The sequence below is a fragment of the Mesoplodon densirostris genome, chromosome 3 (genome assembly GCF_025265405.1).
Source record: "Mesoplodon densirostris isolate mMesDen1 chromosome 3, mMesDen1 primary haplotype, whole genome shotgun sequence".
NCBI lineage: Eukaryota > Metazoa > Chordata > Mammalia > Artiodactyla > Ziphiidae > Mesoplodon > Mesoplodon densirostris.
Window position 1 is genome coordinate 91,155,316 of NC_082663.1, and position 21,921 is coordinate 91,177,236.

Consider the following 21,921-nt stretch of genomic DNA (forward strand, 5'->3'; position numbering starts at 1 on the left):
GCAAACATAATCTTTTGTATACTCCTCAAGATCTAGCCAAGATATTTTAGCAACTGTCTTTCCAAAAAGGATTTGAGATGACTTACAATAAAGGATAGGGCCAAGGCCAAAGCAAAGTCAGGACTAAAAAAAGAGCGAGCAAAAAAAATTCACCATAATAAAAGTTAATAAACATAGTTAATAACATTGAACACCAAATTTGACTCTGGATTTGTAGATAGATATTGCAAAAAGAAAAACAGTGTGCCAGTAATAGAATTATTGCCTCTGACAAAGTCACCTTTCATTTCCGTCCCGTGAAAATAGATCTGGGCCCTTTAAATATTTTTCCTTTGTCAGCTACCATGATCTTAGGCTCTGCAGGAGAGGGTGCTGGGAGAGACATCACAGGAGGAATGGGCTGTTTAGTTCTAGTACGCTTGTTGGGAGCAGTATGTGAGGCTTCCCTGTTGTGGGCTTCTGGAGCACAGATGACTTCTGCACCAGGTTCCTCCAGCATGATGAAAGGTTTCTTCAGCACCTGGATCCGGTAGCACATGCAGTTTCCCCAGTGCCTGACAGCTGCAGTATAAGGTGGCCAGCAGCTTCCCCTGGCACGCATCTTGGGTGGTTTTGTAGCAGGAGCGCTTCCAGTTAGTCTCTTCCCTGTGAATAGTTTCTTTAGCACTCCAAAGGTAGGTTTTTGCCAAGATCCAGAGGGCAGATTTCCAGCAAGTTCTGCCAGCATAATAGCATAAACACTTCTCTAAGAGCCATGGTTGTGTCCTCTTCAACACAGCCTAGATCTCAGCCCTGGGGGGTGGGGAGGTAGAGTGCTTCATCCCAGCCCTAAGGCTATTCCTTAAATCTGCTATTCCTATATTCTTTAGAATTCACTTTACTTCCTAGTAGCCTAACTATAGTTAGTAATTCTTTATACTAAATTTACCCCGTTCAAATTAATTGTTTTCTCCCTGTGACTGAGCTCAGACTGATACAGAACTGGTATCAGGCATGATTCCATGAAGTAAGAATGGGATTGGTTTGGTTGAGCTTTTGGGCTTGAGCTCACTGCTGAGCTCTTTACCAACTGAAGAGGGATGCTATCAATCCATGGTCTTCAGTGGCATCAAAATTAAACTATCACTGTGGGTGAACACAATGAAGTGCCAACTAAAGCACATGTCTTGGGAACCCAGGTGGCTGCTGCACCTGATCTAATGGCAATAATGATGACTATAAAAACTGTGATGTGGGATGGATCTTTCTGAGCGCTCCTGCACACTTACAAAGAGAAAGTGACAGACTTGGGCCCTTAACTCTCAAAGTGAAGCACAGTATGAGAACCAGAGCATGTCCATGATAGCCCTTAAAAAAATCTCTTACTTCTGAAAATCAAACATACATGTTAAATTAAATTAATTCTCAGTCAAGTTTCTCAAAAGTTATATCACTGATTGATTAAAAAAAAGGATTCTGAGACTTAGAATGGGCACATCTGGTTGAACTCAGATGAAACTGACTATTTTGAATCCCCATGTCACTCTGAGCCTCCTTGTACCAGTAGGAGTAGCTTACCCTCCACAAACCAGCCTTCCTCTACTTGAAAATCCTGTGATAATTTCAAGTATAGAGTATACATCTCTTAGAACTTCTATGCCCAACAGTATAAAGTTACCAGAAAACTACAGCAGCCAAAAAAGGCAGGATGATTGAGGACACAGACTCTTGAGCAATGTAGGTTTGGGTCACACCACCAAGTAAAGAATCCCAACCAGGTGAGATTCTTGCTGATGACAGAGAAAATAAGGACGAAAGACACTATAGCTATGAATTACAGCCGGTGACCAAATACAGAAACAAGGACTAGTAGCTTTGCATATTTTCTATTTGCTTGTTATATGTATATATTTATCTGTATCTACTAACAATTTTCTTTTTTTCTGTCCTTCCCATTTTATACAGCAGTCAACTTTATAATTTAATCTTTATATAAGAGTATATTCAGTATGACTGACAATTTATGAAGTAATTAATATAGCCAGCGATGAATACAATGACTCTTGGGACTGTTCATCTGTTCATTCTGGGGAAAAGGTGAAAACTTCTTCTTTTGTTAGAATAGCTGTATCTTGTTAGGTAGAAATATAGCTGTACTGTTGTTGGATGGCAGTTGAAATGTGTGTAGAAAGGTGTATACAGAATCCAAGTAGTCAAAAATACGGACTGTTCCAATAATCAATTATTGCTTCTCAGATCTAAATTCACTGTTTTTGTAAGCTCTGTGAAAATGGATTTGGGCCATTTAAATATATTCCTCTCTGACAGTTGTCATGATGTTAAGCTTTGTTCATAGAGGATGCTGAACAGACAGTGAAGGAGGAAAAGGGCTTTGCTTCTGATCCTGGTGAGAAGCCTTGACAGGCTTCTGCGGCATGCATAGCTTTCTCCAGCACCAGACTCCTGCAATGTGCACAGCTTCTCCAGCATCTAGCTCTTGCAATGCACGTGGCCAGCAGCTTCCTCCAGCACCCACCTTGGACAGTTCTTTAGTAGAGGGTTTCAAGTTAGACATCACCCTACAGGGCTGATTTTTTAGCAAGTTCTGCCACCCCAGTATCACAGTGACTTCTCAGCTATTCGGTGAGCCACAGCTATGCCATCTCCATCAAGGTATGGATCCCAGCCCTGGAGTAGAGTGTGAACTCCTCCTTAGGTGATCCTGGGTGGTAGCTGTTCCTTATGTGTACTTTTTCTATATTCTTTAGAATGATCTTTATTTGTTATTAAATGATCACTTTTTACTCTAATCCCCTGGTACAGTTAATAACTCTTTATATTAAACTTTCCCATCAGGAGATAGGAAATGGAAAGTAAGAGCCTATTATTTGTCCCTTCTGTCTCATGAATAACTGTAGCTATAATCATGAATCTCCTCTAATTCCCTATGTACTTCTCAAGGCAGACTCTGCAAGAACTTATCTGGCTACACATAAACAAAAAGAAGGGATACTATTTACAGGAAGATCCACTTGGGTAGGTTATTCCAGGCTAACTATGCTTTAATACATGTTTGTGTCAATGGGTTCCTTATTCCTTTCTGAAGACTATCTGCATATTTGCAGTGCTAATAAATACCTGAAATTTCAATATATGTAAAAATAATTTATTGCCTTGGTACTGACATATATTTAAGGTGATCTGGGATCACTTATAAGCAACAAGAGCAAGAGAGACAATTCTATAGCCACTGCTATGAAAATCCATAAAAATCTGTCTATAACTTAGTACAATATTTATTCAAATGTTAGTCCAAGTGTCAGGAAGACAACTAGATGGCCTAAACAGCCCAATTGGAATACATCTAGTTTTAAATACATCTAGTTTTAAAGATTTTGTCAGCACAAAATCTAGTTTCTAAAGAATAAAACATAATTTAGTTTTTAAAGAATGAACACTTACAACAAATGATTTAATACTGATTTTGAATGACCACTGAATCCAGATTTGCTAGATGATTACCACTTGGTTGACTGCTAACTTGAATGTAACTTTGAATATATCCATTTACTGAGAGCTTACCATGGCACCAAGTATTTTGCTAAGTGATTTAACACAATCTCACAATAACCCATGAGGTAAATTTTGTTATTCCCATTTCGTAGATGAGGACCTGACGCTTAAAGAGGTTAAGTGAACTATCCAAGGTCACATAGTCTAAAAGAATCAATCTAACTCAAAAGCCTATGCGCTTACCTCACGTACTATCTTCCTAAGGCCTACACCTTAGTGTAAATGAAATACTCTGTAAATATGTAAAGACTTTCCTAGGGGTCCACGGGGCATGGAAAGTCTTAAGAGACTCAATTTCAATTAATTTTCTTATGTAATCTTTCCTCAAAGGAATCTGCCTAACAATGCACCTGCAGTCACAGTATCCAGCTGGCTCTCCTGTTCCCACATTCATTTTTATACTCACCGTTTTTCCACTTTATAAATAAAAGCATACTTCTTCCCCATTCAAAGGGGCAATCTGAAATAGTGGGGTCAAAATGAACTATAATGACTGATAACAAACCTTTGTAGATGGCTTCCAATTTTCTACTTTAAAAAAAAATTGAAGGAGTATCTAAACAACTTGCCAAGTTTTTATGATTTTGGTAAATATATGAGAAGAATTCAGTGACAATGCTATGATAAACTCCTTCCATCCCTACCAATTTACTTATTTGAATAAGGTTTTCCAATCTACATTCATACAGATAAAAAACAGAAATAAAGTTCATGCTGAATTATGCCTCATTCTAGGAATAAAATTCACTCACAAAGTAATCAGCAAGGGAAAAAAGCTTCTATCTCATTAAGAGATGCATTTCTAGTAAAATTTTACTTTACGTTTAAGTAATTATTTATCAGATTTTATAACAGTTCGTTTTTTTTGTTTTTTTGTTTTTTTTTGGTACACATGGGCCTCTCACTGTTGTGGCCTCTCCCATTGCGGAGCACAGGCTCCGACGCACAGGCTCAGCGGCCATGGCTCACGGGCCCAGCCGCTCCGCGGTCCGTGGGATCTTCCCAGACCAGGGCACGAACCCGTGTCCCCTGCATCGGCAGGTGGACTCTCAACCACTGCGCCACCAGGGAAGCCCAACAGTTCGTTTTTGATCAACAGACACAACAAACAATTTTATACTCAATCTAAACCAATTTTTTTTACATTTAAATTCCTGAACATATTTTTATTGCAAAAGTGATATAATAGGGTAAATAATATTACTTAGGATTTATGCCAAAAAATTTTAGATATCAACATAAAGATGTGCAAAGGAGTACTTTTTTTCCCCCAAGATTTCTTTGGGAGTGAGTACAAAGCTTTAAAATCATTTTTTCAAACAGTTAAATATCTTAAATATTTTGCCCTCATATCTGAGACAGAGATATGAGGCAAATGTTTATTGTCAATATATTCACCAGTATCTACTACCTGAAAAGAAAGAACAGCCTAGTACTGGAAAAATAACAGAAATGAAAACAACCACTGACAGAAAGAGATAGGGCTGCTGAGAAAAAAAACAAATCAGAGCACTCAGTTTGTCTTATTACTTGTTTTTGCTTTATTTAAAGAATGTTAGTGTTAAATTTAAAAGGAAAAATCCTAAATTATAAATTATTTGTTTCATTTTTCAAAATGAATAAGTGAATGCTAGAAAAATAAAGATTTCTAGAGAGTGATAGGAAGAAGGAACTGTATTGATTCTCTAGGAGAGAAGCATGTCTCAATCAAATTCAAATAAAATAAAGCTGAGCACTAAATCTGAAGAAGCTGTTATGCTGCAGAGAAAGGGAGACATTTAATGCTATTAATCTGAAACAGAAAGATAGATGGCTAAGAACAACTGAAAGTGGCAGTGCCACTGGGTTCCTGAGAGCAGGAGGCAACAACGTGGAGACTCTATGTTCCCTGGATATACTACATTCTTTCCTTCCTCTTGTCTTTGTCTACTCTGCTAATGCCTTCATCTAGCATGACCTCTCATGACCAGTCTCTCTCACTCTTCTTTCAAGATGCCAATCAAATGTCACGGTTCCCATTAGTAATAAATGATAAAACTTCTAATTTTCAAAACTTCTTTATAAAGACATCTCCATATTGTAGGAATCATAAACCATGAGCATAATAATGGAAACAAACTATTTAACCACTGTGAAACCAGACTCTAATTTTTTTTTTTTTTTTTTTTTGCGGTATGCGGGCCTCTCACTGTTGTGGCCTCCCCCGTTGCGGAGCACAGGCTCCGGATGCGCAGGCTCAGCGGCCATGGCTCACGGGCCCAGCCGCTCCGCGGCATATGGGATCCTCCCAGACCGGGGCACGAACCCGTATCCCCTGCATCGGCAGGCGGACTCTCAACCACTTGCGCCACCAGGGAGGCCCCAGACTCTAATATTGATGTATATTCCATGTGGTCACTTAAAATGTCTTTAACTCAAGGAAGTTAGTGATCCTTAATCTTTATATATTCTATTCCTGATGCAGGTTATCATGCTGTGCCACTGTTTCCCATGTGTCCGAATTTGGCAAGGCAAGTTATATAATCTGGGAAAAGTCCTAAGTGTATTATCCTGTCTCACGATATTCTGACTTTTCGTCTAGTACATGGTATTTTTCTTTTTCTTCTCCCAGTTTTATTGATATATAATTGACATACAGCACCATGTAAGTTTAACATATATAGCATAATGATGTGACTTACATACACCATGAAATGATTATCCCAATAAGTTTAGTGAGCACCCATCATCTCAATATAGATGCAAAATTAAAGAAATAGAAAAAAAGTTATTTCACTGTGATGAGAACTCTTAGGATTTACTCTCTCAACAATTTTCATATATAATATACAGCAGTGTTAATTACATTTATCATGTTGCACATTACATCCCTAGTACTTATTTATCTTATAACTGAAAGTTTATGCCTTTTGACTACATTCATCCAATTCCCCCTCTCCCCAACCCCCCGCCTCTAGTAACCACAAATCTGATCTCTTTTCCTGAGTTTGTTTTTGAAGTATAATTGACTTACCCCACTGTATTAGTTCGTTATACTACATAGTGATTTGATATTTCTATACATTTCAAAATGATCACCATGACACATAGTATTTCTGCTATGGTCACTTTGAGAAAAACATACACTATAATGCATAATTGACAGCAATGATCTCCATGGAAGATTACACACACTTAAAAAAGTGATGCCAATGCAGAGCTAACTTGTGTGTGTACCTGTGCATGCGTATGTGTGTGTAGATAAATAGGTCTGGATCTCTCTATCTACCTAATACCTGATTTATAAATCTAAACTGGGCTTTCTAATCTCATAACATTTCAAGATAAAATGGTATTACACTGTTCCTGAAAGTTCCCTCTTTCATTTTTGTTCTCTCACTTTTGACTCATTCACGTTATTACTGTTCCTCTACTTTGGAAATCACTGTGGAAATAGTGATTTAAAGGAAGACGTCTTACAACAAAATCCACTAGTGCAGTGGAAGTTCCCAAACATGAAAATGCTTGGGCTTTTGACCATAGGCAAATACAATTATGAACAAGTTTTTGTGTTTTGGTCAAATAAAGCAAAGAAGGCAAGACAAACAGGCACCAAATGCGCCACATTTATTAACCTGTGTATGTGTATGGGCATGAGAGGGAATAACTTTTCTAACTACAGTAAGCAGCTAGATAGATTTAGAAGCCTTAAGAACCAAAAAAGGGAAGTGATTTGTAATATATCTTTAGAGATCTTTAATTGCATTTAACAAATATACCTGTGTGTGTGTGTATAAAATATTCAGATTCACAGACCTGTATACAGTAATTCTATAGAGGAAGAACATTTTCTAAATGCAAGGAAAACAAACATTTTACATTCTGTAGTAAAAACTGGAAAATATTGTAATTTTAGGCAAATTGGCAGGATGTCAAGTACAATTTCTATACACATACTGAATCACTATTCAGTAATTGTTATTAAATTGATAAGAAAATTATTCACCTTTTCTTAAAAGCAGTTAAAGAAACCTTTAATTTTTATCACTTGGCATCCCACCAACCTATATATGGGTACCAGAGCACTAAAATAAGCACTAAAATACCTCCATAGCCTGGGCTAAGCGTTCTTCTAGTGCCATGTAAGTGAGGAACTGAGGGTCCACATAAGAAATAGCTTCAGCAACTCCTAGTCCATCTGCAAAGCCGTCAAACAGGCTGGAAAAAAAAGTACAACCGTGATTTGGGAAACCTTTATAGTGAAGACATAATTATATTAGCATACTGACAAGCCAATAAAGATGCTACAAGCAGAAAACCTTAAAATATTTTAATATAAATCTCGTGGGGTGAGGGGCAGGAAGAACCCAACAGAAGAGTTAAATGCTAAGCATAAGGAGGTAAGATACCATTCCCAGTCCCAATAGGCTGCCACACTCACTGCACAAAGTTTGTAAGAAAATTCTGTTTCTAGTTCTAGCTCTAGGAACTGTTTATGGCTGGGATAAAGGTAGTACTTTTTCCCTCCTAATTCTTTACCATATCTTTCCCCTTTATTTTAGTTTCCAATCTAAATTTAGGTGAGAACATGTTAAGAGTACTGCATTTATTTTAATTCTATCATTGGTCAAAGCCACTTTTTCTTCTCTTACCTTGTACTGCTTAATTACTTCAGGCTTAAGAAAATTTTATTTTCTCAAGTTTATCTCATTAATCTCTCTTCTATTCTTCTAAAAACTAGGGCTCCTCCCTTATTATTCAGTTTGAAAAAGATTTAGCTCCTAACTGCTCATTTTTATTATTATTTTTTTTTCTGAAGGGTTGTAAGCCCCTTGAAGAAAAATATTATGTCTTAATCTGGTCCTTATCTGCTTCCTCCATGCCTACACATATATGGATTCCTCCTTTTTCTCTAGTCTTAGAAATACTAAGTATTTCAAGATTCAGAAAACGTAAGTATTTCCTCAGTCCTCTTCTTTCTAAATCTTGATCCCTTGGCAATTACATTCAAGTCCACCCCTTCAATTATCCTTTCTACAGATAATTCCTAAACCTCTAATTCCAAAATCCCTCTTGAGTTCTTGACCTACATTTTTAGTTTTCTGTGGGGCACTTTACCTCAATGAACTCCTACCACCTCAAATCCAAGATCTCCAAAACTGAGCTTATTTTGTCTACCTAAAGGAAAACTTCTGTTGGCTTCCGCATTTCTATCAGAAACTGAATATCATAGTCAGAAAAATCCAGTTACACATGCTAGCTCAAAACAGTTATGATGTCAATCTTTCTGCCACCATTAAAATTACAAATCTATTGCCCAGAGATACAGAAGTACTCCTATGAAGAATATATTAAAGCTTAGTAGTATCTAGAAATCAGCAGACATCACATGGTACAAAGGAACAGACATTTTCATATAATCACAGATTTTAGAATTAGAATTAAAACTAAGGTTACTGAATAAACCTCCTCTGCAATACTAGAACTCATTCATCTATCAGTGAAATGTAGTGCAAAGAGGAAGAGTCTTGGAGTCAGATAAGAATTTAATGTCACATTTAACTGAGTCATAGTTAAACAGTATGAAAATATTATTTAACTGTTACTGTTTCTTTATCTGTAAAACAAATTAAATAAGTAGATGCACACAGGTGCCTTGCACAGAGATGGCACCAGAGCAGGCATTCAAGAAACAGTAGAACCATTTCCTCCATGTGGAAAACATACCACTTTCTAAGCAGGTGCATGCTGTATGGGAGAGCCCTAATAGAAGTTTGAAACTTATGTGAAGTAAGTGCTCTAGTTCTGCCTGCTGAAGCAACACAAACTATGCCCACTTTCCCTTTGCAGAAAACTCCTTCAAATGATTGGAGTCAACTATCCCACAATAATTCTTTTCTTCTCTAGGCTAAACAAATCTAGACACTCAGAGCATGGTTGTAATTTGGTAACTTAAGAATAATCAGCTAATATTAAAAATTCTAGTATCATTCATTTGGTAAACACCATGGTCATAACTGTCTCAGACAACAATCACCAAGGACACTAAAACTAGTAGATGGAAGCTTGATAGTTTGAAAGGAAACAGGTTATCTTCCCACTAGACGCTTATATAAAGGTAAAAATGGCAACTGTACAGTGATGAAATCTGAAAGATAAAACCTTTACCAAGTGATCAGAATTAACATCATCAGTAATGGGACAATTCGACACCATGTGCCTTCTGATATGAACTGAGAACAGAACATTGTTTCTATGGTATTCCTGCTAAAAATGTGTAACTCGAATCTAATTATGACATTGGACAAAACCAACCTGAAGGACATTCTACAAAATAACTGACCTGTACTTTCAAAAATGTCAAAGTTATAAAAGACAAAGAAGACTGAGGAAATATTCCAGATTAAAAGAAACTAAAGAAACATGTTAACTAACATGGTGGTCTTGGATTGGACCCAAAATGGCATTACTGGGACAATTATAGACATTTGAATAGGTCTGTAGATTAGATAATGGTACTGTATCAATATTAATTTCCTCATTTTGACAATTTTATTATGCTATATAAGAAAATATCCTTGTTTTTATGAAATTCATTCTAGGCTATTTATGAGTGAAGAGGCATCATGTTTGCAACTTACACATAAATGCGTCAGAAAAAAATATGAATATAAAGAAAGGAAAGAAAGAATGGTAACATGAATGTGGTAAATGTTAACATTCAGGGAATCTTAGAGATATATGGGAATTTTCTGTACTACTTTTGCCATTTTTCTGTAAGTCTGAAATAATTTCAAAAGAGTTTAAAAATTCTATTATTAAAGCATGGTTATATCCACAAAGAATTAATTTCTCACAATCTTATTAGGTTAATTATTACAATCCTGATTTCTTATTAGGTTAATAATTATTAAAAAGTAATAATTATAACTCCAATTTCTAACCAAGAGAAAGCTTAAGTTGTTATCAAAGAATAAATAAATGGTACATTTGGGATATGTCTAAATCCAAAATCTATGTTTTCTCCACATCAACTCCTACCACACTAATCTATGAAATATTCTCTGGTTATTCTACAATATTTCTGTGACTTAATCAAAACAAATAAACAAACAAACTTTTGATAGAGGACTTTTTCCATTTTCCTTTAAGCTAAAATAAAAAAGCCAAAGGGCTTTAATTATTTTTCCTAAGCAGTGGCAAAACTGAAAAGAAAGTGTCTCAAATTTGGGCTTTAGATAAGAATTGCTGCTGTTTGTCATGGCTTTTCCTTTTAGTTGTCAAAATGACATGCTATTTTATTTATTCATTTATTTATTTTTGCGGTACGCAGGCCTCTCACTGTTGTGGCCTCTCCCGTTGCAGAGCACAGGCACCGGACGCGCAGGCTCAGCGGCCATGGCTCACAGGCCCAGCCGCTCCGTGGCATGTGGGATCTTCCCGGACCGGGGCACGAACTCGTGTCCCCTGCATTGGCAGGCGGACTCTCAACCACTGCACCACCAGGGAAGCCCCTGACATGCTATTTTAATATGAAAATCAAATCACATTTTCACCTTATCAACATTTAGCTACTACCATATAAATTGAATAGAGTACCACAAAAGCAAATAAGGAGGTGTTGCCATATCTAGACAAAATTCAGAACAGTAACCTTCAAAAATTTTGTCTTAAAATCAATGCTAAATTGTTTTCCATATTAAAAAAAAAAAGTACTTTGAAGCTCCCCAATTTTAGAACAATCAGCAATGTCTCTAAAATCTTAATACAACAGCCATATCCAGAAAGATCATCAATGAATTAGAAGTTTTCAAATTTAAGCTAAATTTTGTTCAATACAGACCTTGATTATACCTTCAAATTTTTATGTGAGGGCTTCCCTGGTGGCACAGTGGTTAAGAATCCGCCTGCCAATGCAGGGGACACGGGTTCGAGTCCTGGTCCGGGAAGATCCCACATGCTGCGGAGCAACTAAGCCCGTGCGCCACAACTACTGAGCCTGCACTCTCTGCATGCCTAGAGCCTGTGCTCCGCAACTAGAGAAGCCACTGCAATGAGAAGCCTGCACACCACAACGAAGTTTTCTCTAGTTGCGGTCCCCGCTCGCCGCAACTAGAGAAAAGCCTGCGCGCAGCAATGAAGACCCAACGCAGCCAAGAATAAATAAATAAAATAAATAAATTAAAAAGAAAAAAAAGCTGATGGGACCAATGGACTGCAAAAACAAGTGGAGAAAAAAAATGTTTATGTGAAACCTGTTTTGAAAGTTATTTAGAAATACATCCAATGCATCGAGATCTTAAAAGATATCACACATCTCAGTAATGTCACCTCTTGTTAATCTGTCCTAAAGAAATAAACTGAAGTACAGATCAAGTTTTATGGGGGGGGTGGGGAGTTTACTGCACTATTTCAATGGGGAAATAATTAAATTTTAGTGCATCTATAGGATGGAGCACCTATATAATGGAGCTGTAAAAATTGTATTTATAAAATTTCAAAAATGTGCAAAAGAACAAAATTCCTCATATAAAACCATAACTACCTCCCAACCCACATAGATGACACTAAATAGGCAATTCTGTCCCTGCTGAGCACTGTAATGACTTTGTATAATGTCATCAGAGAAGACATCAGAATTAACAAGGAGTTCAGTAACGGGAATGGGCAGACATAAAAGAGGCAAGAAATGAAGGGGGTGTCAAGATCACCAAGACTAGGACTAGGTGAAGCCACTGATTTTCCACAATGTTTGGGAAGACAGAAAATAGGCTTTGGAGGAGAATATTTAGGATGGAATGACAAATTGTTTGTGTGGCTGTGAGGAAACCCCACTTCTACTTCCACAACATGGTCAGTAAGAGTCTGCTCTGAACATATAATTTTTTTCTTCCCCTGGGGAGTGAGAAAAGGAAACAGTAAGGAGGAATTCATGGAGATGTTGAGTTTCATGTCTGGAACAATTTGGAGAAGTACAAAGAAGTAACTAAACACTCAGAAAGAGAAACTGAAGACACAAAGCAGGCCTTAAAAACGTAAGTTCTAGAAACCTGCAGGGTTACCTGGGGTATGAATGAGTTTTTCTTACCTTTGTTTTTCTAAATTTTCTGTAATGGAATTTTAACAGGAAAATCAAGACAAATTCTTAAAAACATATCTGTGCAGAGATGAAAACGAGGATAGTACCAAGTCATGATTTTTCCAGAAAAAGTAACAAAAAGGGATTAGTTGAAACATTCCCTCTACATCTCAATAATTAGCTGCTTCCAGAGGGTTACTGCACACTTGAAAAATAAGTTTATAAACCAAAACAGTTAAATTCTGATGATTGTATCATGAGCCATAACAATTCTATAATCCATTTAATTTATATGTTACTTTTATTTGAAGCTCACTGCTCTTTGTCAGCATAAAGTAAATTTAATACACTCAACATCTCTGAGAAGGTACAATTATATTTTCCATATTTTGCATATAGAGAAGGAAAACTATAGTCTTATGATTCAATCACAGGTTTTGAAATTCTTCAGGTAGTATTCGTCATGGACTTTTTATTTTTAAAGGATTATACTAAGTGTTATATTAAGGAGATTGGGATACATGACATGCATTTGTTGTATAAAAAAATTTTTTTTAAAAAGCCAAATTTAAAAGTCAGAAACCTCAAACCATTAAGTGTATAAATAACTAGTATATAAAGTGAGCTTCCATAGAGCTAACGGTCAAAGAAGGAAGAGGTTAATGACTGGAGTAAGAAAGAAGTTCACATATGAAGTGACATCTGAAATGAGCTTTGAGGGAGAGGAAGACTGACAGATGAGAAAATTGAGATATTTCTTAGCTGATTATCAGAGATTCAGTTTTCATAATTCAGAATCAAAAACAAATTCTACTCAATGATCAATTAAGGATGGTAATCACACTGCGCTACATACCTCCAGTCCACATCCAAGTCTTCACTCACACTGGAGTCATCCTCAAGGTTATTGTTACCATCCAACATGAAAGCTTCTGGCTGTGCAAATTCATTGGCAGGCTCATTTCCTTCATCACTGCTGCTTTCATTGACTTCATTGTACTGTAACCAAGGAATTTCTCCTTCTTCCAAGGATGTCTGTTCCCTAATACAAACATTTTAATGGAAGAAAAAATATTATTTTTAAAACACATCATAAATTTTTTCTTTAAAGAGTTCTATTTAGTGCAAGTAGATACTTTATTCTTTGAGTTCTAAATTCTTGGTATTTAGATGATTCTAAAAATCTGTTTTCTTTAAAATGTAAAATTATTTAAAAGGGAAGCACATTTGTTATAGAGTCATATGTATATAGAAATACCTCCTAATTACATAATAACCTATTTATTTGATATACATACTGTCTATGTTCCTATATTTCCTCTTTTGCAGGAGAAAAATAAGAAAAACTCATCTTAGACAATCTGAATCTTTAATCCCTGATCTTGAGTAGTTTCCCTTCACAGTTAAAATAAAACCCAAGTGCTCAGCCCGGCCTACGAATCTCTACATAATACATGCTTTCCCCTCAGCCCTCTTTTCCAACTCTTCCTATGTTCCTCACCACTCTTCCCCCATTCCTCATTTACTATACTCCTATTATTCTCTCTTCTCTTGGAGCAATGAGGTCATTCACCTTGGGGCCATTTCCTCTACCTGAAATGTACTTTCACCAGAGTTTTGCACAGCCTCCTTCCTTGGTTTTCAGAGTAAATGTCACTTCTTTCAGGGAAGCCTGTCTTGACCACTCATTTTAAGTAGATCACCAGTCACTGACTATATGTCATTCTTCTTGTTTTCATTACAGAACTTACTTTTACTTATCATTTTCTTATTTGTTTACTGTTAGTCATTCTCCCACTAGAAAATAAGCTCACAGAAACAGGGACAGAGAAATTAATAAAGAAAATAAGAAAGATGAAAGAAGTATTTCAAAACTATAAGGAAAAGGATCACTCGATAAATGATATTGAGACAACTGGGTATCCACCTGGAGGGAGGGAGTTAAATCTCTATGTCATTATTTAGCCTTAAATAAATTCCAGATCTACTTTTAAAAAATGCATGTCCATCCTCAACACCACTAAACAAAAAAAGTACTAGAAGAATCAGGAGAGACATTTTTACAAAAATCTCAGTGTCATTTTAAACATTATGCAAAACCTTGAAGCCAAAGATAAACCGATTGTTAAATTTCACAACATACACATTAAAGAAAACACTTACAGAAAAGTCAAAACACCAAAAATCTGGACACAAAGACCAAATTGAGAAATATTAATAATTATAATATATAAGAAAAAAAAAGGTATTTCAAGGCTGCAATGACCATTTATAAATAAATTATACTGGTAGGATTTTCTTTTTCATTTTATTTAACAAAAAATACCTTTTACTATATCAAAAGGAGGCTAAATATAGTCTTGGCAAAGTTTAATTTTAGTTTGGGTTTTAAGATGAGAAATAATGTTATACAACAATGTATGTATTTCAACTTGAAGAACAACTCTAATTAGAATTCTATTCATTCTAATGTGCAAATTTAACATGAGGGATAAAAATATTTATGAAAGAGATGCAGATAATGCCCACATACAAGAATCAACACATTTTAAATACAAAGAAACAGTATCTCTTTGTATAGCTAAATTCATAAATGTTTCCTTAATTTCAGATCCTAAACTACACTTCAGAATAACACATTTATAAGATTGTCTCGTAAAATCAGAGAAATTAGCATAACAAAATGTGCTTATTTTGTTAAATTTTTAATGTATAATACATAAGACAGTAGATGTTTTCGTTTCATGCATAATAATTAGGTCCAATGAAAAATTAAGCCTCAAATGGTTTTAAAATACAAAATCAAACTAAAAATTCCTAACCAGCACATCTCTCTTCACACCTTTATGAGAGTACTTGCCACATTGTACTGTAACTCTTCTGCTGACTCATTTGTCTTCTCCTAGAGTGGGAACTTCTCAAGGGCATACAATGTTGTCTCTCATCATTGTAGCCTTACTTCCTGTAACAAGTGCTTGACACATCATAGGTACTCTCTCTCTCTGTGTTGCAAATGTAATAATAAATCCTTGAAAAATAATCTTTTAAAAGTCGAATAATTTAGAGATTAAGCCCAGAATAGTCCTTGGAAATGTCTGTTATTTCTAATGTTATTTCTAAATACATTTCTGTTTCCTATTATACAGCCATCAAAATGACTCTGTTACTCTGTACTTCAGATACATAACATAAAACTCAAATACATTGCTGAAAATGATTCAGTATAAGAAATAAACATTAATTTATGAGTTTTTTTAAATTCAAAGAAGGAAACTAAAATAAGAAATAATTCTGAATCAATAAACAAAAATGTCATTAATACTCTTTTACTATATAAACAATTCTTGGCTACATATTTTGCTTAAACATTTGATTGTCTTTCATGACTCATTATAACACAGTTACAGAAACAAAATAAGTGCTGTGTAGCATATGCTTTCAACACGTTACATAAAGTTCATTCACCATTTAACACAAAACTTATCAGGCTAGAAGAGGAGCCATGTGCTGGGCCAGAGTTGGCTTGATAGTATAACAAAAGGAATTTTGATCTCAAAAAAAAAAAAAAAAAAAAAGAGATTCTGAACAATAGGGTCAAAAGTATCTTTCACTTTGTGTAGCTAACAAGAGAAACAAATATCCCCATGGGAATGTAAGTATATAATGTAAGTTTAGATGCTTAAAAAAACTTGGGGCTTTCCTGGTGGCGCAGTGGTTGAGAGTCCGCCTGCCGATGCAGGGGACACGGGTTCGTGACCCGGTCTGGGAAGATCCCATGTGCCGCAGAGCAGCTGGGCCCGTGAGCCATGGCCGCTGAGCCTGCGCGTCCGGAGCCTGTGCTCCGCAATGGGAGAGGCCACAACAGTGAGAGGCCCGCGTACCGCAAAAACAAAAACAAAAAAAAACAAAAACAAAAAAAATCTTGAAAACATTTCAGCAATCTCTGTTTTCTTCCTCCCTATATATATACACATATGCCCATAACATACACACACCATATGTAACACATTCACAAAAATTTAGACCTCAAGGCCCTTTCTTCATTTTGGTAATTCAAAAATCAACAAAACGTCATTACAATGTTACACAGTGATTTATGAGACTTAAAAAGACATATTATCTAATCATACCTCCAAATGGTCAAGTCTAAAAAAGTAACCCAGTAGATGGAAGATGCAGAAGCCCTACCGCCACTACTACCAATGTCACAAGTATTTCACCTGTGAAGGGAAATTGCCAAGCTGTTTTTTCCTTTTGAGCAATTTCAGCACAGTTTGGAAGAGATGAATGCTGCTGCCATAACAGGAAGCCAAAAATGCCCCATCAGGTATCTGCACAACCTACCTCCAGTGAAAATCCTAGAAGACCACCCACATGATATTCTCTTAATTACAGGCTATACTGTTACTTCAAAGCTTCAGATAAATAGACTGTTGATCCCTTTATGATTTATGCTTCATGATTAAAGATCTCTATTCTTCAATAACAGAAACTAAATTTAATAATATTACTGGAATAGCAATATTAAAAGTATTAAGATATACCAATAAACTAATACTATTGGGTATCTTAAAGAAATTTTCATTAAAAAGTTTTAAAATATGCTATTATATAATCATGCATCATAGAATTTCCTGAGAAATGAAGAAAATGAAAGGTAGACAAATCAAATTAAATCCCTGAAAACACTAACTACTCTGATTTTACAAATCTGAGTGGCTTCCTTTAGCTAATAAAATCAGCAATTTGAGTATTCATTAAAAACAGCACAGACTATTAAATCTTCAGGTTAATACCAACATTTTAAAGGCTAAGGCTTTCATAAAATAATATAGCTATATTATAAGAAATTTATTTTATAAAATTCTAGAGAGCATAATAAACATTCTTAGTTAAATGGTATTTAACTAACCGGTTTTCATTTTATAACTCAAAACACACATACATTTAAGTACTTGCTAAGCTTTAGATATAAGCTCATTTTTAATAATTCTAATTGTATAGCAAATGTTTAAGATTTCTAATCCCTATCGTGGAGGTAAAGTACAGAGGAAAGTAAATGAAATTTAACTTAAGAGTCAAAAAAGCCTAAAGGGAATTACAGCTTACAAAATCAAGGGTACCCTGTTGCAAATCCTTTGCATGGATTCCATGGCATCCAGTTGCAAAGATGGATTCCCAGCACTTAATTTGAAGAATTGTTTCTTTATTCTAATATATTTAGCATTGATTAATAGAAAAATTTTATTATTAAATTTTTACTAAAAAATGTTGAGTATTTACATTAGAAGTTTGTAAAGTCACCAGAACAGCTGGAAAAGCCTAAAGAAAAATACAAAAGTGTGATGTCTCTAATTTAACTTTAAATTCAAAAACATAAATCTCAAATGGACACTTAATACTGTCCAGCAATTACTAAGTGTCTACCTAGCAAGTCTGTTGTCTAGTTCTCTGAAAGCCCATTTCCCACCTTTTTCTTCTTAAATTTCACCTTCCTATCCTCCCCATCTCTCAACATCTAGTAACAATGAGAATACCGAAGTCACTCGAGACTCATCTTTTCTTCCCAGCAGCAAATCTACAGACTCACCTACACTTGTACCTACCTGTTACCTTCCCACGAGTTACAATGGAGGAGTCTCTGCTCCTATAGACCCTCTCCCTGAGCTCTGGATCCCTTTTCATCTTCGTCTCATCTTCTCAAGAACTTCACCTTATCTTTGCTATAATTATCAGTTAATTACTTTCTTCTTGAACATTCTACAAGCAAACAATCATGCTTGTAGGTTTTTAGGGGTGAGAACAACACTTTTCTAGGCCCCAAATCCACCTGTAATCTCTTCCCTTTAGAAAAGAATTGGGTATCTCCATTTTCTCACCTTCAATTCCCTTTATTTTTTAATTTCTTTTTTTAAAATAAAAAATATATACAATCTATTTTAGTTATAAAGCATATTATACTGAACATTCATAAACCCACCACCTAAGCCAGGAACTAGAATATTACCACTGACTAGCATATACCTTGTTTTCTACACTTTTCCTATCCCCTTGGCCTGGCCACAGAGCAAAGTACTATCTTGTTGATGCTGTTATCATTCCACTGCATTTTTCTTTTTTTTTAATATTTATTTATTTATTCATTTTTTTTGGCTGTGTCGGGTCTTGGTTGCAGCACGCAGGATCTTTTGGGCTCTCTAGTTGTGGTGTGCAGGCTTAGCTGCCCTGTGGCATGTGGGATCCTAGTTCCCCGACCAGGGATTGAACTGGCGTCCCCTGCATTGCAAGGAGGATTCTTAACCACTGGACCACCAGGGAAGTCCCTCTATTGCTTTTTTTTTTTTTAATTTTAAAAAATATTTATTATTATTATTTTTTAAATTTTTGCCTGCGTTCGGTCTTCGTTGCTATGCACGCGGGCTTTCTCTAGTTGCAGCGAGCAGGGGCCACTCTTCATTGTGGTGCACGGGCTTCTCATTATGGTGGCTTCTCTTGTTGCGGAGCAGGGGCTTCAGGCGTGTGGGCCTCAACAGTTGTGGCACGCGGGCTTAGTAGTTGTGGCTCGCTGGCTCTAGAGCGCAGGCTTAGCAGTTGCAGCACACGGGCCCAGCTGCTCCACAGTTCGTGGGATCCTCCTGGACCAGGAATTGAACCCATGTCCCCTGCACTGGGAGGCGAATTCTTAACCACTGTGCCACCAGGGAAGCCCCACTTCCATCGTTTTTTGAAAGATGTTTTCACTATTTTTGCATACTTAAACAAGATATTTACTACTGCTTGTTTTTATGATATAGGTATCATACACATTTTCCCAGGAATGGTTGTTCTCACTCAACATTCTATCTTTAAGGTTCATCCATGTTTTTGCACATAGCTGTGCCTCATTCATTACCATTGCTGTGTAATACTCCATGTATGAATATGCCACTAATTTTTCTCTTATTAATTAATATTTGGGTAATATCCACCTCAACAAGCAGTGTGTAAGAATTGATTTATATCCTCCAAAACACCTGACATTGTCATATTTCTTAATATTTGCTAATCCGATGGGTGGGTAAAAGATGATACCTCCTTGTAATCTTAATGTACACTCCCCTGATTACTAATGATCTAAGTAAGCATCTTTTGATATTTTTATTCACCATTAATATTTCTTCTTCATTGAATTATCTGCTCAATGTTTTGATGATTTTGCAAACAGACTGTCAGTTTTTCTTACTGATGTCTAGGAGTTCTTTCTTGTTTTTTTTTTTTTTTGCGGTACGCAGGCCTCTCACTGTTGTGGCCTCTCCCGTTGAGGAGCACAGGCTCCAGACGTGCAGGCTCAGCAGCCATGGCTCATGGGCCCAGCTGCTCCGCGGCATGTGGGATCTTCCCAGACCGGGGCATGAACCCGCGTCCCCTGCATCGGCAGGTGGACTCTCAACCACTGCACCACCAGGGAAGCCCTAGGAGTTCTTTATACATTCTGCACATTAAGACTTTATACTATAAATGTATTTTCCTAGTTTGGTTCTTTCCTTTTTGGTGTCTCTTCCTTTACATCTTCTCTTATTTTTCTGTCTTTTATTATTCTCCCATCCTGCCATGCTAATACTTCCCCCCACAATGGCTACAGAAATGGTGCAACTTGTCTTGCTCCTGATCTTAAGGGGAAAATTTTTTTAATGCTTCCTTATTGAAACGATTTCTGTTTTTTTTAGATAGTTTTTATGAGGGCAAGGAAATTCTGTTCTGATTTTAGTTTCTGAATTTTTATCATAAGGTGGCACTGAACATTACTAAGTGATTTTTCCCCTTGCATCTATAGAATTTATCATTATGAATTTTCTCCTGTATTTTGCTAATGATTTGGTGATGACATTACAGGTATTCAATGTGAAACTACTTTTGCATATCTGGAATAAACTCAGATTGGTAACTGAGTTTTATCTGTTGAAAAAAACACACAAATTCAGATTTCCAATAATTCTGTTTAAGATTTTGATGAGTATTTTAATGAATGAAATTGGTTTATAATTTTCTTCACAAACTCTTTTGGTATTAGGGTTATATTGGCCTTATTTGAACGACTTGGAGAAATAGTTCTTTTTCCATTCTCTCGAAGGGTAGTGTGATATGATCCTTGAAAGTTTAGTTTAAGAGAATTCAGCTCTAAAATCATCTGGATCAGTTGTTTTCTCCATGGGAAGATTTTAAACCACTGATTATGTATCTGTAATAGTTATCATATTATTTAGGTTTCCTATTTCTTCTTGAGTTGAGTTTTGGTGAATTCTATTTTTCTAGGAATTTGTCAACTTCTAAGTTTTCAAATTTACTGGTATAAAGTTCATAGTACTCTTTTTTAAAAGTCTATACAAACTTTGTGTTTGCAGCTGTGTCCACTTTTGTATTTCAGTATTATTTATTTGTGTCATCTTTATTTTCCTGTTCACTAGCAAGTAGAATGTCTCTTTTTCTTAATCTTTTCAAAGTATCAGCTTCTGATTTCTTTGATTCTATCGTAACTGTTTTCTGATTTATTGATTTTTGTTCTTACCTTCCCTAATTCTAATTCTTATCTCCTTAGTTTCTTTGTTATTCTAATATTTCTTTTCTGTTTTTTAAGTTAAGTGCATAGCTACTCCATTTTCAGCTTTTGTTCTTTTCTAACATAAGGATTTATAAAGATAAATTTCCCTTTAAATATCAATTTCATTGCAATTCCACAGATTTTGATTGGTGTTATTTCTATTATCATTGAGTTGGTGAGCATTTTAAACTTCTAGTATGACTTCTTCTTTGTCCTACTGCTTTTTAAAAAGGATGGATAATTTAAAATGCATGGAGGGTTTTATATACATATAAAGTATATTTTTATATTAAGAATTTATATTTGTATTATTTCTATTTATTTATTTTTTTTTTTTTCTTTTTGCGGTATGTGGGCCTCTCACTGTTGTGGCCTCTCCCGTTGCGGAGCACAGGCTCCGGACGCGCAGCCTCAGCGGCCATGGCTCACGGGCCCAGCCGCTCCGCGGCATATGGGATCCTCCCAGACCGGGGCACGAACCCGTATCCCCTGCATCGGCAGGCGGACTCTCAACCACTGCGCCACCAGGGAGGCCCTATATTTGTATTATTTCTAAATTAACTGCACTGTGGTCAGAGAAAATGGTCTCCAGGATATTGATTCTTTGAAATGTGTTAACCTGTACTTTGCAGTCTAGTACATGTTCAGTTTTGTGTGTTTGTGTATTCCACAGCATGCAGTGTTCATTAAAGCATGCTTAAGTTGTTCAAATCTGCAATTAATTTTTTATATC

The 21,921-nt window shown here is 36.0% G+C and overlaps 1 protein-coding gene across 2 annotated transcripts in view; it reads right to left on the reverse strand.

Moving 5' to 3' along the window:
* The window catches only part of PJA2 (praja ring finger ubiquitin ligase 2), a 126,278-nt gene that overhangs the window by 12,814 nt on the left and 91,543 nt on the right, over positions 1 to 21,921 (reverse strand). For both annotated transcript variants that reach the window (XM_060093235.1, XM_060093234.1), the window contains exons 6-7: positions 13,467 to 13,652; positions 7,638 to 7,749 (exon numbers count right to left, since the gene is read on the reverse strand). In XM_060093235.1, the coding sequence (XP_059949218.1) occupies positions 7,638 to 7,749; positions 13,467 to 13,652 (298 nt within the window). The remainder of the gene's footprint in view (positions 1 to 7,637; positions 7,750 to 13,466; positions 13,653 to 21,921) is intronic.